Genomic DNA, 16977 nt, shown 5'->3' with positions numbered 1-16977 from the left:
CTACCTTAAAGCTATTATTGGCTTGTGACGAGTAGCAAATAATGATTTTAACTCATGACTTGTACTTTTTTATGATTCATCAAAAGGTCCTAAGTGTTCATATCATGTTATAGTTTTTTTCTTTAGCTTTCATATCTCTAAATCTTCTTTTGTCTCTATAATTGTATAGTTACTAAAAAGTAGTCATACTATCATTATTTGAAGAGAATTGCTATATTAAATAATTACTTAAAGCAAATATCATTTTATTTACTTTCATTTATGAATGAATGAATGAGGTATTTATTTAGCAATAATGCTATATACTAAATAACTATAAATATAATAATCATAAATAATAACAATAAATAAGTGTAAAAAAAAGTAACATAAAAAAAAGTATAAATAAAAATATGATTAAAACTAAAAATATAAATAAAACTTAATCTGAGGATAAAATTGTAAAAATAAAATTCAAACTTTAGCTAAGGGTAAAATAATAATAATAAAACAGTAAAACTAAAGTTAATAGTTAAATTTTACTAGTTAATCTATCTAAAAAAAACAAACGATCTTACTATGGCCTAACTAAAATGAATTTTCTGAAAAGTCTTTTAAATTAACTTAAGTTATCACACGTTTTAATAATCACAGGTAATTCGTTGAGCTGGATTAAGCCTTTATATAAAACTGAATTAAGCATTTGACCAGTTGCATCTATTTATTAGTGTGAAATCTGTACATTGTCTAGTTTCGTAATTATGAATATCTCCAAAAAAGTCTTTGGAGATATTCTTTAGAGATATAGTCAACAAGAAGCCTCAGCAGTTTAATGCTGTCGTGTATCTCTGGAATGTTTTTGGCTAGGACAAATATTGTAGATTCATGATCTACCAGCAGTATTGCGGATTCCAGTTTATTAAGAAAGTACGCCTCCTTGTTACCTGAGTTACGAGATACTTATGCTACACGCTGCACTATTTCCTCTGGAACCTTGATACACTCCAATACAAGCTTGGAGCTCTTTATGCCCTAATAGTGTTAATAGTATTATGAAAATGTAAATACGTTAATTATTCTCCTAATTTTTGTACAATTTTATTAGTATTCTGTAGTTAAAGTTGATTCGTAGGGTTTCTTTAGGGTTCTACTTACGTTTGGTTTATTATTTTTATCTATAGTGTTTAGTTTTTAAGTAGTTCATCTTGTTTAAGAGCCCCATTTTGGCCCCAATTTAGGTTATTTAGGTTGTATTATTGTAAATCCCTGTAGTTCTAATTTTCTGGAATTTGTATACTTGCTTGCTTTGACTGTCAGTATTCTCCTAAAATTATTGGTCTCTTTGAGCAAAAACAATGAAGATAATTCTAAATATTTCGAAACTGTTCCATCGGGTTTTAAAAAGGACGCGCTTCGAGACAATTCATTCAGTTTTAATTGTTTAGTCAGTTTTTACCTTGGAAACAATTAAACGACAGTCAAGGCGAGTTAGGTTAGTGTTTTTGACGTTGACAATAAAAGTGTGTTCCCGAATTTCGTTACAATATATTAAGACAGGGTGCTTCTCTGGCGAGTAGATTCTACTGGTATATAAGGCACCCAATAAAAGCTTGCAGTTCCTCTGGCGTGCAAGTATTTATTTAAGTTCTGAAGCCTATGTAGTAGATCTACTTGTGTATAAATACAGGCCTATTCTAGATCATACTATACTAGATCACTGTTACTCCTCTTTGCCTACCATATGAGTCACAAAGCCCTCATAGTCGACTATCAGAAAAGAAAAACAGTCCTATATGGCGTGTGACAAGATTTTTAGCATGTCCAGTTTCACTGTAGTTACCAAAGCCTGTAGTTCACGCCTATACGCAGTCCTCATTCAAGTTTTAAAAAAACTAAAAAGCTTTAGTTACATCCTGTGGTACAAGAGGCCTTAAAACCGATCCAATTGCATTCACATTTTTTTTGCTTTCTCTGTGCATCGGCATATGTAAGAAGTTTTACCATACATAAGTAGATTGGGTGAAGTATATGCAAGGATAGTCTAGGCCGTTATTTGAAAAGTTAATTTGATTTTTTTCCAGAAATAAGGAAATTTTTCAAATACCAATCTCTAGCGAGGAGAGTAAGTTTAATAAGATCGGTTTAGTTTGAGATTATTTCTGAGATATGGTAATTTGCTACCCTGTATAATCTTCCAATTTTTTTATAGAGTAATTTTAAGAATAAGTATACACTCAAATGAAAAAGGCTAGTTTGAGAATTATATAACATAGTTAATATGAAGAACTAAAGTAGAGCTAATTTAAGTTTAAGTTAGAGTAAATTTGACTGACAAATAGATAGCTATCTTGTTTAAAATTATAGAGCTGGTGTCATTCCGAATAATATTAAGAATTTTTATTATTATAGGTTTAGGTCTGGTAAATTTGCTTTACCATTAAATAAGGAAGAAATCCAAATACCAACTATTATAAAAGCTCTAAAATTCTGATGTAGCTTTTGTTATTTGATTGAAATAAGTCCAATAGAGTAGTTTGCTTATGACTACTTTCTTATTACTTTTTTTTTATTTAATTTTTTTCTATTTATATTTTTAAGCAATACTCAATTTATAAGCTACAAATTTTGCAGAAAGGCTTTTAATTAAATAAAAAAAAGTAATAATCAGTAATGCCCTGATCACCTAATTTTCAGTTTTGTTTTAGATTTAGTTCACAGAATACAAATTGTAAAAGAAAGAAAGCAAGATAAGAAAAGCTATATTTATTTGTTCAAGGCTTTTAATATTGAAAAAAAATTTAGAGATTTTTTTTTGGAATGAAATGAAGCTAAAAATACTTGTCTTTTATTTGAAGTAGTATGTTTTAAAATGAAAATAATACAAGAACAAACTTTAAATTAAAAATTTCTTAAAAAATGCCATAAAAAAATTAAAATAATTGTAATAAAGATAATATTGGATTATTAAGATAATAAGATTTAGGAGGCGTTACAGCTATGGTTTCAATTTTTTTATGCAAAAACCGTGCATCGAGTAAAATAAAGACCAAAATACCCGGTATGCTATGAAAGAAATAAGGATTATTATAGGTATTTCAATAGTATAACGGAAAATCGCAGCTTAAACGCAGAAAAAGCTTTGCATTTATAATTTTTTCAAGAAATGTGCTAGCAGAACTAACAAATTTAATAATTCTGACTGATTTTTACACTACCTTAGAATAATACTTAGTAAATATACTTTAATAAATTTTATTTTAAATTAACAAAAAAATTTTTTTTTTTATTTAAATATTAAAAAAAAAACCAAACTGTACAAAAATCTGTTTAACACAGATAGTAAATCTCTAAACAATAAAAAAATCTCGGGACTTTGCCAAGAAAATATCGTAAACAATTTTAACGCCATCTTAATGTAATAAATAGCGCGAAGATCTTCGGTGCAAGATAAATTACATAAACTGCCAGACCATTACGGCATGATATAAAGTGGTTCTCATGCATGAGCCAGCTTATCCAGCGATAAATGGAAAAAGGCTTTGATTATTATAGTTAGATCGGGACGAGTTTTAGTTGGTATAAAAGTTGTAGTCTAGAATAGACAGCATTTTCTTTTTGAAAATAATTTTTATTTTTGTAAGACTTACTGAAAAGATATATATTAAATTTTGCTCTATAGCAAAATTTAATATATATCTTTCCATCTAAGTGCGGCATTTCTGTAATTACTGACTACCTCAAAATTTTGCTTTGCAGCTGCTTTTAATATATTATGAACGAATATCTTAAGTATTTATGTTTCTCTTATGGAATAATAATGCAAACTTGCTTCTATATAAGTCTCGCATTCTAAAATATTTTACGCCTTTCAGAGCTATTTCATTATTCGTGAACTTATAAATTAAATTGAAACTCAACACAGCATAATACTTTAATACATATTACTTTGTATTCCTGACCTCACCGGATTCACTGGATAGACCTAGATACATTACAGGGAGAGATCCCCATCTTTTCTAGTCCAAGGAAAATTAAACATTAAACTAAGAAATGTGCCTGATAATCGGTAGTTCTTTTGATAACAAAGTTACTTCTACTTAATTATACCTTGAATAATACATTAAATTAAAAATAACTTATAATGTATAAACCAAAGCCTTTAGGATGTCAAAGAAAAATTAATAAACCCTTTTCAGTGGAATATTTTACCTTCATCATGATTAAACTTTTAGTGATAATAGTTTAATTGTAACATTTTTTTCACCTGTAAAATATTATTTATTAAATCATAGAATAACTTCATAACTCATTTTTTAAATTTCAAATTTATGCTCCATAAATGTCTGCTTATGGTCACTTTCTCAATAATTTCGAGTATCGCTGTCACACTACTGTCGCTGCAAAATTCATTTTATACATTAATTTTTAATTAATATTTTTACGTTTTGGTAAATTTTCACCAGTGCGATAAAAAAAGGTCTCCACCAAAAGGCCCAAATACGATAGTACAGTTATGGTCATATAAATAGCACACTTTTCTAAATTGCGATAAAAAATATTAAATACTATTTTCTATTTTTTTTATAATATATTTAGCTTAGATGTTCTACAAAGAGTTGTATTTAATTAAAATTAAAAGAGTATTTTAAATTTATAAGAAACATAACAAAAAAACTAAAGAAATGCTGGCCATTTAAATAGCACACTTAAAAAATATTTACTTTCACCAAAACCAATTTAATATTTTGTTGGGTATCCTTTATTTTTTATAACTTCACTTAATCGCTTGGGTATTGACTCCACCAATTTTGCACACACGCTTGCCGGAATACTGTTCCAAGCCTCTTGGAAATTTTGCCATAGTTCATCCAGATTTGAGGGATTTAATACCTTAATTTCGGTTTTAACGTGATCCCACAAATTTTCCAGAGGGTTTAGGTCTGGGCTTTGTGGCGGCCATTCCAAAACATCTACCACATTTTTAGTAAACCATCGTTTTATTGATTTTGCAGAATGTTTTGGATCATTATCGTGCATGAACTTACATGTAATTGGCATAAAATGCTCCATGTATGGTTCCATAACATTCTGCAAAATCTCCCTATACTTGTATTGGTCCATTATTCCCTCTATACGATGAATAGGTCCAACACCATGCCATGACATTGCTACCCATATCATAATTGATCCTCCTCCATGCTTAACAGTTTTAATTGTGTACCTAGGGTTTAAGGCACGATTGGGAGGACGTCTAACATAGCATTTTCCATCATATCCAAATCTATTAATCTTGGTTTCATCGCTCCATAATATGGTTTTCCAAAAATTAATGTCCTTATTTATATGTTGTTTAGCAAATGCCAATCTTTTTTTAATATTTCTTTTTGAAACAAGTGGTTTTTTCCTAGCTACACAACCTTTGAGATCTTTTTCACATAATCTTCTTCTTCTTATTGTTCTTGCAGAAATATTGACGCCATATTGGTCTGCTATTTCACGTTTTATTTGGGCGGAACTTAAAAAATGGATTACCCTTGCTTATTCTAATAATAATTTTATCCATGTTATACGTGGTTTTTCGAGGCCTTGTTAATCTTTTCTTGTTCATTGTGCTTTGAGTGGTCTCATAGAGAGCCAGAGCATTATAAACCATTTTCCTAGAGCAATTTAAATCTTTTGCTATAGCAGAAATAGAAAAGCCTTGATTTTTCTTTTCTATAATAAGAGCTCTCCTCTCTGGTCCACAATGTTTCTTTCTACCCACTAAAAACAAAACTACCCTTGACAATATTCAAAAATTTAAAAGTTAAAATAATACTTACTAATTAACACTCGATATATTTAATAAGAATGAAAGGTGTGCTATTTATGTGTCCAGCCTTAAAACGTTAATATTGGAATGAAATTCTGTATGTGCATATATTTTTAAAATAAACATAAAGTCTTGCATATTAGGAGGAGATTAACTGTTTAAATATTTTCTTATCAGTCAGGAATTTGTTTTTTGTAAGTAATATATGAAAAGGCTAAGTGTGCTATTTATGTGACCACAACTGTATATAGCTTGAATAATGGTCCTGCTGACCACAATAACAAATAGCAACGAAGCTCTTTCTTAAGTGATTTTTTTAACAATCAGTACACTATGCTTTATTTCAAGAACAGTAAGAAATTCGACCAGACTGCAAAATTCCATTTAGGAAATACATCTCACTAATTCAAATTTGTCAATGCATATTTTCACGTTAAATTAAGAAAATTTCTATTTATTTCCAAGTTTTCGCGACAAGTAATAAAGTAAGAATTTAGTAGTATTTGATTGTAGACTTTGTAATAAGTTGCCAGACTGCTAAATTTGTTTAAAATTATAATAATAATGGTGTTTTTTTTTATTTCAATTTTTCATAAGAAAATATTGCTTATTTACTTATTTTATTCACTATTACGTCACTATTTCAGTAAAAATCGATTAAAAAATTACGCTTAATTTTTGAAAAGAAGAAGAAAATAGACTTGTTCACATGTTAAGAAGAAATATGACGTTAAATCTATTAGACAATACCTTTCGTTATATTTAATAGATTTTAAATACAATAATTTACTTCTGGTATGATATACTTTTTTTATATACCAAGGAGCTGAGGTTTTATCTATCAACCTTTGAGCTCGTTGCTTCTTTTCAATATCCTACCTAACTAAATGTTTTTAATGCAAATTATCAATGCTTATTTTTTGAAATCTTTTTATCATTATTACCGATGACTAAGATATATTTTTTTATTTACATAGAATATTGATACTAACAATAAATTTTTAAAAATGGTTTTTACTAGATCCACTGTACACACCAACCAGTTAGGAGTGCGGGTACGGTAGGTCCTATAAATGAATGTAATACAACATGATAAAAATTAAACATTTTAGCGGCCATTAAAAACCTAAAACTAAAGAGCAATTAAAACTTTTAATTCTCTAAGAATACAAATCACACAAATTCATCTTACGGTTATAATCATACTATCATTATTTGAAGACAACTGCTAAAGTGAAATATTACTTAAAGGAAATATTATTTTATTTACTTTCATTTATTGGGACATATTTTCTTTTGCCTTTTAATTTTCCTTAGAGTGATTTGGTTTTAATGTCTTCTTTGCAGCTATTTTGACTAGTTTTTTATTATTGACTGATTTTGTTTGTTTCTCTTCTCATTTTTGTTGGATGATTTTAAGATGATGATGAGACTTTGGCAGTGACTAATATTTAAGTTTTTTTTTTGTCTTTTTTCTCTTCTTTTGGGAGCTTATTCATGCATTTTTCTTAGGGAAATCTATGTAACTGATATTCTTCTTTTTTTTTGTTTACGTTCTTTTTTAGGTGATGATCGTTGCTAGATTATAGATAATCAATTCCAGACGATCTTATGAATTCTTCTTTGTCAAAGATGTTTTTATTCTTTTTGCTTACCTTGAACCCTTTTCTAATCTTTGGTGTAATCATTTTTTAGTATCTGTACACGTTTAATATAAGCGATTTTTTTTCTATAAATATACGAATGAAGAAATGAAACACAAAAGTGATAAAATTTTATGTCATAGTATTGTAAATCATAATTAGGGTAAAATCTCAAACCCTGTATCAAACGGCCCGATTGCTTATTTATGCTATTGGAAACGTTAAAAATAACGCTAGCAAAAAAATTGTACTCATAAATTCGTACGAGTTCCGTATCCATCTGACATATTATATCAGCCTTGGCTATAGTATTTGTTTATTTAATTGAAATAATTTCTTTTGTTATCTACTAAAATATTTGCAAATTTACGAACTTGGTGATTTTGAAAACACACGGTAAAAAAATTAAATGTAACAAATTGCATAAGCATACAAAATAACCCCTGTTTATACTTCTAATTAAAATCATGGTAATTAAATAAAAATTATGAAGATTTATAGGAATGAAAAAATTCATATTAGATAAAAGAATTATATTTTTTAGTTTTTTTTTAATCATGACTTACCCACTATACCCCCTACACTAGATTATATTTTAATTTAATCAGTAAAAATAATAATATCAAGATTTTTTTATCTTTCGGTATTTTAAAAACTATAAATGTCTCCCTTACACTTGCTCATATTTTATCAATTATGCCTTTCAGCTCTGTTGCATAAAAAAGTTAGGTCAAAGTAATGCACAATAGAGCTTTTTAATAAACTAATAAACCATTAAAACTTTGTGGCCACAATATTTCTACATAATTTTAATCATATGCAAGACTTTTCAAATTATCTGTGCATGCATTCAAAGTTGAGTCTCATTTATTTTAATACTTTATAGAACTCGTCAAAAGAAGTTAATATACCAAAAGTCACCTATATCAAAGTTGCTTAATAAAAGAGTTACTTCACATTATTGAAAATTATTTAAAAAAAAAATCTTTATTAAACTCACTGGTTACCGTTTTTAGAAAAATTTATTAAAATTGTTCCCATTTGTTTGATTACCATATAATCTTTTGGATTCTTCTAGGATGATCTTTGAGTTGTAACGCTTGTACCCATTGATAAAGATATGGATAATTCTGTTCTTGTCATATTTAACTATGTCAAACTTTACTATAAATAATTTCTACTTGAGCTGCTATGGCTGCAGGGTCATCTTTGATTCAAAAATAAGTACAATAAAGAGCCAAAATATGTGTTGCTGTTAATGGTAAATCAGTGACAGATACAATATATAATGGACTTATAATATACTTTACGAGCTCTTTAAGGCTCTATGTCTGGATGGCCAGTGCATCTATTACTTTCCCTCCCTCCTCTACATATTTATCGAAGAAGATAAGTATATAAGGTTATATGCATGCGAATGTGTTTTTGAAGTTTCAAAAGTTTTATCTTCATCACTTAAGGTAAGCCGTACATTATTTTTCTGGATTATTTAAAATTTTTATCAGAATTGCAGCTGCATAATAACAGAGCTTCACGATAACATGCGCATTATTTTAAACCGCGAATACGTGGTTATACAGGGTGTTACTCAAAGGTATATCATAATTTAAAAGGGACATTCCTGGACTGATTTTAAGTCAAAAAGTTCATATAAACATGGGTCCTAAAATGCTTAGTTTTTAAGATACAGGGTGTTAAAGTTTTATTTTTTTTTTCGTTTTTAATAAATTTTTCAAATACGGTTTAAAATAAAATTCCTCCATGACTTTTGCCATAAATCTTACCGTTTGGGTGTAATCGTTAATTAAAAAAACGTCTTTTATGCATAAAATGCATCTTTAAAAATTATGGAAATAAATTGTTTTTTGTTGTTTTAAATATTATGACTCTTGCGTTGATGATTATTCTCGACAGTTTGTTTTTAGTACCCTTTGGAACTTAAAACGTGAATTGTACTAGTTAAAAAATGGTAGATTATTCTAATTTGGAAATGACGCAAATTCATTTCCTTTATGGACTTGCCAATGGTAATGCTATCGAGGCGCGGCGTTTGTATCAAGAAATGTGTCCTAATCGCGCTGTCCCAGATAGAAGAATATTTATAAACATACATCGTCGTCTGGCTGAATCTGGGAGTTTTAAGGCTAATTCTGCCGAGGGAAGGCCCCGTACAGTTAGGACACCGGCAGTTGAAGAAGCTGTCCTACATGCAGTCGAAGAGGATCCGACCCCAAGTACACGAAAAATTGGTATGGTAATGAACATCTGCTACAAGACGGTATGAGAAATTTTAAGGGATTCTTTGTTAATTTCCATAACAATCATTACTGGGCTCAAGAAAACCCTCATGCGATTACAGAGATACATTTTCAGGAACAATTTTCAATAAACGTTTGCATCGGTATCGCATCCGATCATTTAATTGGACCTTTTTTTTTACCACGACGCCTTAAAGGACAGAATTATTCTAATTTTCTCCAAAATGATTTGCCTTTGCTTCTCGAAGATGTTCCTCTTTAGTTACGGCAACAACTTTTTTTTATATATGCATGATGGTGCTCCAGCCCACTTTAGCATATTGGCTCGTGAGCATTTAAATAGAATCTACCGAAATAAATGGTTAGGCCGTGGAGGACCACAGTTTTGGCCACCTAGATCACCTGACTTAAATAGCCTAGATTTTTTTTTGTGGGGACACCTAAAAACATTGGTTTATCAGACACCAATTGCGACATTAGAAGAACTAAGAAATATAATTATTGACGGATGTGAAACTATACGAAACACGCCTGGAATTTTCGAAAGAGTTCGTGATTCTATGAGAAGAAGAGCAGAAGCCTGCATAGAGGCAAGAGGTGGTCAGTTCCAACATTTGTTGTAAATTATGTATGTATGTATTGTATTTAATTGTTGTTGCTTTTTGTTCACTATTTTGTAAAAAATAGCTTGAAAATAAATATTTGAAAAATGTACCCAATAAAAACTAAAAATAAAATCAAAATTAACACAATCAAAAATAATCATTAATGTCAGTGTCATAATATTTACAACAACAAAAAAACAGTTGCTGGCAACGAGTAAAGCTAACTTGATTTATTTCCATAATTTTTAAAGATGCATTTTATGCATAAAAGATGTTTTTTTAATTAACGATTACACCTAAACGGTAAGATTTACAGCAAAAGTCATTCAGTCAAATTTCTTTTGTAAGTCAATGGCGTAGTATTTTTTTTGTAAAATTGTATTAAAAATTCATCATAGCTACGCCACTGGTTGCTAAAAAAAAGTAGGTGAACATCTAAAAAATGTGTTTTTAGGCCATAATACTCTGTGCCAAAATCCAGTTCAATATTTTAAACCGTATTTGAAAAATTTATTAAAAACGAAAAAAAAATAAAACTTTAACACCCTGTATCTTAAAAACTAATCATTTTAGGACCCATGTTTATATGAACTTTTTGACTTAAAATCGGTCCAGGAATGTCCCTTTTAAATTATGACATACCTTTAAGTAACACCCTGTATTAATAGACTCATTTTATTAAATGATTGGCTACTATTCTTTAAAAAAATATAGAAAATATTCATAAATTGTTTTATAAATTAATTATAATATTTGGAGTTAATTTTTTCTTTACTCAAATACGCAACGCGATTTAAGTCAGTATAAATGATAGTCTTGAGAAAAAAAAAGTTATTTACGATAACTTTAAGATCTAATATTTATTTTTATTTAAATATTCTGTAGACCGCTGTTTTTTTTTTAAATTTTTTTTGCATCCTCATAGGCTTTAGACCAAATTTGGTTTGTATACTTTTTTCGTACAACATGCAGTTTTTATGGAAAAAATATTTTTATACTTAGATAAGTAAATGGTAAATAATATTTTACCTTAGTTTCATTAAACATTAGATTGTTTGTTAATGTACGCACCAGACACAGATATATTAATTATTTAAAAAGCATAATTTTTTGTTAAAAATTGTACATACAATAGATAAAAATTGTACATCACTGCACTAAAATACTAAAATATGAAATAATAATTAACATCTAATTTGACAATAAAGAAATTTAAATCTTTTTCTAAGTCAAAATAGGGCGCCGGACAAATAAGTTCAAATTGGTTCTAAAAGAAAAAAAGGTTTTTTTTTTGAAGAATCTGTGGCGTCCAAATTATCTTCCAAGAAGTTTCTTTACTTAAATTCTGTATGGACGTTAAAATTTAATAGTTTTAGTAGAGTGAAGTTGTTAATCAATATCTTATATTTTACCTAAGTTTTTTTTTCAACTTTAGTTACTTTATGTAGGTAGATACCAAATACAATAATATTAATTTTTCTATAAAGCCTCATTTTTTCTTTTATCAATGGCGTCTAGATAAGCATTGGCCCACGATATCGATATCTTTAAAATAGCCATACTCATAGATGTAACCGAACCTTATCGATAAAAATGATACGCTACGGCTTTTTAAAATAAATTTAACTTTTAAAATAGACAAAAATAGGGTAAAATATTTAATATACATAACTATGTAAATTAAATTAGTGGGATACATCATATTTTTTAAAAGTGATCTAGTACATGTTCCCTTTGAGGTAACAAAAGTTAGAAAAATACATCCAATACTTGCTTGTAGTTGTACAAGTTATAAATAATAAAAAACTTTAAAAGTCTCTTAAGATCACTTCTTTAGGGAATATTATCATATTTTAAAAAACCGTGTATATTTTATTAACTAATTAATGCTTATAGTCAAAGTCTTCTCATAAAGAAATCATTAACCCTCCGTTAGTAAGGTGGGGTATATCATACCCCAACCTACTTAATATCTGTATAATTTTGTCCGTTGCAAAATACGTAGCGTCATCTCGTGAGTACAGGCCAACCAAATAAACGTGGCCTCTGAGATGCGCAAACAAAGGAGTGAAAAAGCCAGTGTGTGCAACAGAGACGAAGAAGAGAAAATTAATACTTTAGGCAGGATGTGCTGTGTTTAGACCCTGCATATTTTGTGCATGTCAGTTACATAAATATTTGATATACTACGTGAAATAATACATATTACTATTAAGTTATTATGAAATAATGGTATATTTAAATATACACCATACGAACAGTTAAATATTTACAATTGTATATTTTGTTACAAATGTTGCATGGCACAAAAAAAAAGTGTATCGAAAAAGTTTTAGATAGAACAGTAGTAGTGATCAGACTTATAATGTGATTTTTTTTTAAACCTGGTTAAGAATTTACAATAACATTCGTTTTATATAAATATTTCAGATGGCGTCCAATACTACGCCATCGCAGGTTAAAAAAACTTTGTTATATTAAATATTAATCTGTAGGTGTTTTTTTAAACATTCGTTTACTATATTGGTTTACATATTTAAAAAAAAATGTTTTTTTCTTAAAATCACGTTTTTTATTACATTATTATTCTCCAGTTACAAAAATATTTAAAACTATATACAGGCTGGTTGATGATAAATAAACTGCAAATTCACGAAATAAAATATTATTTATGAACACACAACAAACATTTATAAATTAACATAGGTTCTATCCTCTTCAACAGTTTTGTGATCAATCATCTTCGTCAAGTTCCTCTATTCCAGACAATTCGCTATCTTCGTCATCTTCAGTGTCACTTTCTGTATCACTATTCGTTGAATCCAAGTTAATTATCAGCTGCTCGACAACTAGGTCTATGGTTAGTTCTTTTTCTAAATATTTCTGTTCAAGACGTTTGGCCCGTTCACAACAAGATTTCCATTTTTCGGCTGAAAATTCTTCAAAAAAGGCATCACAATATTTTATAACTTCCTTGAAGTTGAAATTTATGTTTTTTTTGGCCACGTATGTTTTGAGTTCACCCCAAACCAACTCGATCGGATTTAAATCGGGATGATATGGAGGGAGCCGTAATACCTCGTGACCTTTTGCGTTAAAGAGTTCATCTATTTCATATTTTTTATATTTCGGCTTATGCAGCTTTATTAAATAGTATATTTGCGGCTTTAACATATTATCATCATAAGGTATTCCCCTTAGTCGTAACCAGTCTTGTATTTCCGCTTTCTTTGTTAAAGATGTGGGTATTTTTTCTACTTGTTTATTGTGATATGGAGCGTTGTCAATTACTACTACAGTTTTTGGTTTTAGATTAGAAATAAGATTTTCCGTTACCCATTTTTTATAATTATCAAAATTCATCTCGTGATGGTAGTCGCCACTTGTGCTGTTTGATTTCCACCTTATGTATGCGTTAGGGATAAATCCGTTCTCTCCACCTGCGTGTACTATGATAAGGCATGGTCCTTTTCCAATAGGTTTTTTGATCCCCTCTGAACTTTCCACACTCCATTACTTTTAAGTGCGTATGGGGGGCATGAATATACGTTTCGTCCATGTAAATTATGTCGCGATTTTCCTCCCTATACTTTCGCATCCTTCTCAGAAATTCTATTCTAAGCAATCTTATAGGTTGACGTTCTCCAGCGAAAACCAATTTTGTGGATCTTTTTACGCAAAGTCTCTCTACATCCATGATAGCCAGTGTCTTCTACAAATTTGCTGTGTATTGTTTTTAACGTGGGGACCATCTTTTCTGTGATGTGATGGTTTATTACGGTTCTACGCAAAACTCCTAAATCAGCGTCGTCAAGAAAAGTGTTTGTTTTTCTCTTTTGACGTCTTTTTTTGGGTGTTGAAAACATTGTTGCTTCGCCTGTTTCCATTTGGGTTGCCTCCTGCTTAATTCTGCGAATACTCCTTAGGGAAAATTGAACCTTCAAAAGAAATTATTATTTAAAAATCTGTCTGCCATATTTTAATTTTCCATTAAAGCCCTTTTAATTTTCTTTTTAAAGATGTATCACACTTGCAGAATATAGAAGTAATATACAGGGTGCAAGCTAATAAAAAATAAATTTCGGCTGTAACAGTGTTAAAGTTTCCATATATTTTAAAAATTTGCCACTATCATTCCTTTATGAGATAAATTAGTTTTTTTTGTTTTAGGTGACGATAGAATATTTACATGTTTTATATTATTTTATAGAAACATTTTTTTTAATTACAATGATAAAAGATCAGATAATAAGAATCAGTTTTTCACACAGTAAGAACGTTTAAAACAGCGTCAGGCAACTTAATACAGCACTTTAAATTTAATGCAAAACAGAGCAATATCCTATAGAAATTTGTTTATGCAAAAAAAATAAATAATACAAATTTTGCAAAAATATCAATATAAATTAAACCACAGCTTTATTTAGAAATGTCAAATTGTTAAAGTTAACCAAAAAATAATAAAAGTTTATCATTATTTGAAATCAAAAGTAAATTTATGAAAAAAAATTAAAAACATACCTTTTGTAGAGGAATACTAACTTCACCAGCAACTGCTTCTGCTTGCATTAACTTCAATACATTACTAATTATCTCACGACTTTGACCGTTCAACACTTGTTTCGTAACTTTACTTGTAAAAGGCATTTTAAAAATAAAAAAACGAACGAAAGGTCACTATTTAAAATTTTTCACAACTAACTTTAATACGCCGATGTAAACTCTCTAAACACTTCGAACGCACAAGTAAAAATGAGCTCTCCAGCTGGACTGGGGGTCTTGCTACCGCGCACCCGATTCTAAGAAGCCACGACTATTTGGTTGACCTATACGTTTAAATATAATCTAGTATCTCGTATAATATTATTTACTTATATTATTATTATACCTATATATCTACTATATATCTTGTACCTTTAAATATAATGTCAAGTGATAGAAAGCACGTGTTTTGGAGCGCGTCAGTCGCGTGTGAGCTTTGATCGACGCAAGTAAAGTGATTTGGGGTATATCATACCCCAGCTTACCATTCTCGTAATTTTTTTTTCTTTAATTCTTTGGTTCTTTTAGAGGTAAGTACGACATATTATATATAAATTATATCATTATATATTATATATAAATAATTCATCAGAGGTACCCGAAATACTTGATGAGGAGCCCATTGAATCCGGCTCTGAGGGCGAGTTTGACGACCACATTAGCCAGCGTTCTGAGGAGTCTGATTTTGAGCAAGAAATATTAGAAGATAACATTGTCGAGGAGTTTTCGCCTGAAGTAAAGTCAAGGTATTTATGGGGAGTTGACAAAAAAACTAAATGGGTAGCGAATCCAGGAAATAAGGCTGTGCGTACACGTCAGGAAAATATTATTATCCATCTTCCGGGACCAAAAGGTGTTGCTAAAGAGGCCAAATTCTCTTTGATTGTTGGAATATTTTATAGACGAACTTATTATTGACTCTATAGTTGAATGTACTAATCAGTTAATTCAAACGAAATCTGAAAACTATAATGACAAATCAATCGTACAAGAAACAACAGCTTTAGAATTGAAAGCCCTTATTGAACTACTATATATGTGTGGTCGTTTTAGGGCTAGTAGGTTAAATTTAAATGAGCTTTGGGCTAGCGATGGATCCGGTATAGATATGTTTAGAGCAACGATGCCCCTAAAGCGTTTTAGGTTCCTACTAAGGTGCCTGAGGTTCGACAATAAAGATTCTCGGGAGGAAAGTCTTAAAATTGATAAACTAGCTCCAATTCGGGCAATATTTGATCGGTTTGTGGAAAACTCTCAAGCAGCTTATGTACCTACGTACGGAATATTTAACAATAGACGAAAAACTTGAGTATTTCCGCGGTAGGTGCGGATTTCGGCAGTACATACCAAACAAGCCAGCTAAATATGGCCTCAAGGTATTTGCACTTGTAGACTCAAAAACATTTTATGTACTAAACTTAGAAGCATATGTGGGCCAGCAGCCCGAAGGTCCGTACGCCCTTAGCAACAAACCGGCTGACATAGTTCTGCGATTGGTAGAACCAATTAGGGGAACAAAGCGAAACATAACGTTTGATAATTGGTTTAAAAGTTATGACTTTGTAATAAAGTTACTAAAAGAATATAAACTTATTTCAGTAGAGACGCTGAAAAAAAATAAAAGAAAAATTCCTGGCGAATTACTCACAACAAGGCGAAAAGAAAGAAGTTCCAAATTTGCATTTTAATCAGACGTAACATTGGTCTCTTATATTCCAAAAAAAAATAGAAATGTTCTCCTTTTATCAACTCTCCATCATGACAACACAATTGATCCCGATTCTAGGGACCAAAATAAACCAGAAATAATAATGTTTTACAACATGACAAAAGGAGGAGTAGATACGGTAGATCAATTGTCTGCCACTTATAGTATATCAAGGAATAGCCGCAGGTGGCCACTAACTTTTTATTCTTTTCCTTAATAAACTCAGCTGCTGTAAACGCTTTTATAATTTTTGATTGCAATACGAATGAAAATCTAAAACGGGGCTTTTTTCTAAAAGATTTATCTTTGAGTTTAGTAAAACCGTTCCAAATGAGTAGACTGCAAAAGCCGCGAAGAAGTCTAGCAGTGCAACGTAAGATTTCCGATATACAGGGGGAAATTGTCCTAACAACAGTTGGAGAAGACACAA

At 29.9% G+C, this 16977-nt stretch overlaps 2 protein-coding genes across 3 annotated transcripts in view; both read right to left on the bottom strand.

Moving 5' to 3' along the window:
• LOC126740249 (ly6/PLAUR domain-containing protein 6B-like) overlaps positions 1–16977 on the bottom strand; it is a 396612-nt gene that overhangs the window by 84671 nt on the left and 294964 nt on the right. The window lies entirely within an intron of this gene.
• Positions 13031–13660, bottom strand: LOC126740704 (uncharacterized). Its single transcript, XM_050446832.1, has one exon. It carries the CDS (start codon positions 13658–13660, stop codon positions 13031–13033), a length of 630 nt encoding a protein of 209 aa, XP_050302789.1.

The sequence above is a fragment of the Anthonomus grandis genome, chromosome 9 (assembly GCF_022605725.1).
Source record: "Anthonomus grandis grandis chromosome 9, icAntGran1.3, whole genome shotgun sequence".
Lineage (NCBI taxonomy): Eukaryota > Metazoa > Arthropoda > Insecta > Coleoptera > Curculionidae > Anthonomus > Anthonomus grandis.
This window is presented reverse-complemented; position numbering and strand designations above follow the sequence as displayed.

Excerpts from the sequence above, each read along its gene's own strand:
- LOC126740704 (XM_050446832.1), bottom strand. The coding sequence starts at position 13,660 with ATGAATTTTGATAATTATAAAAAATGGGTAACGGAAAATCTTATTTCT.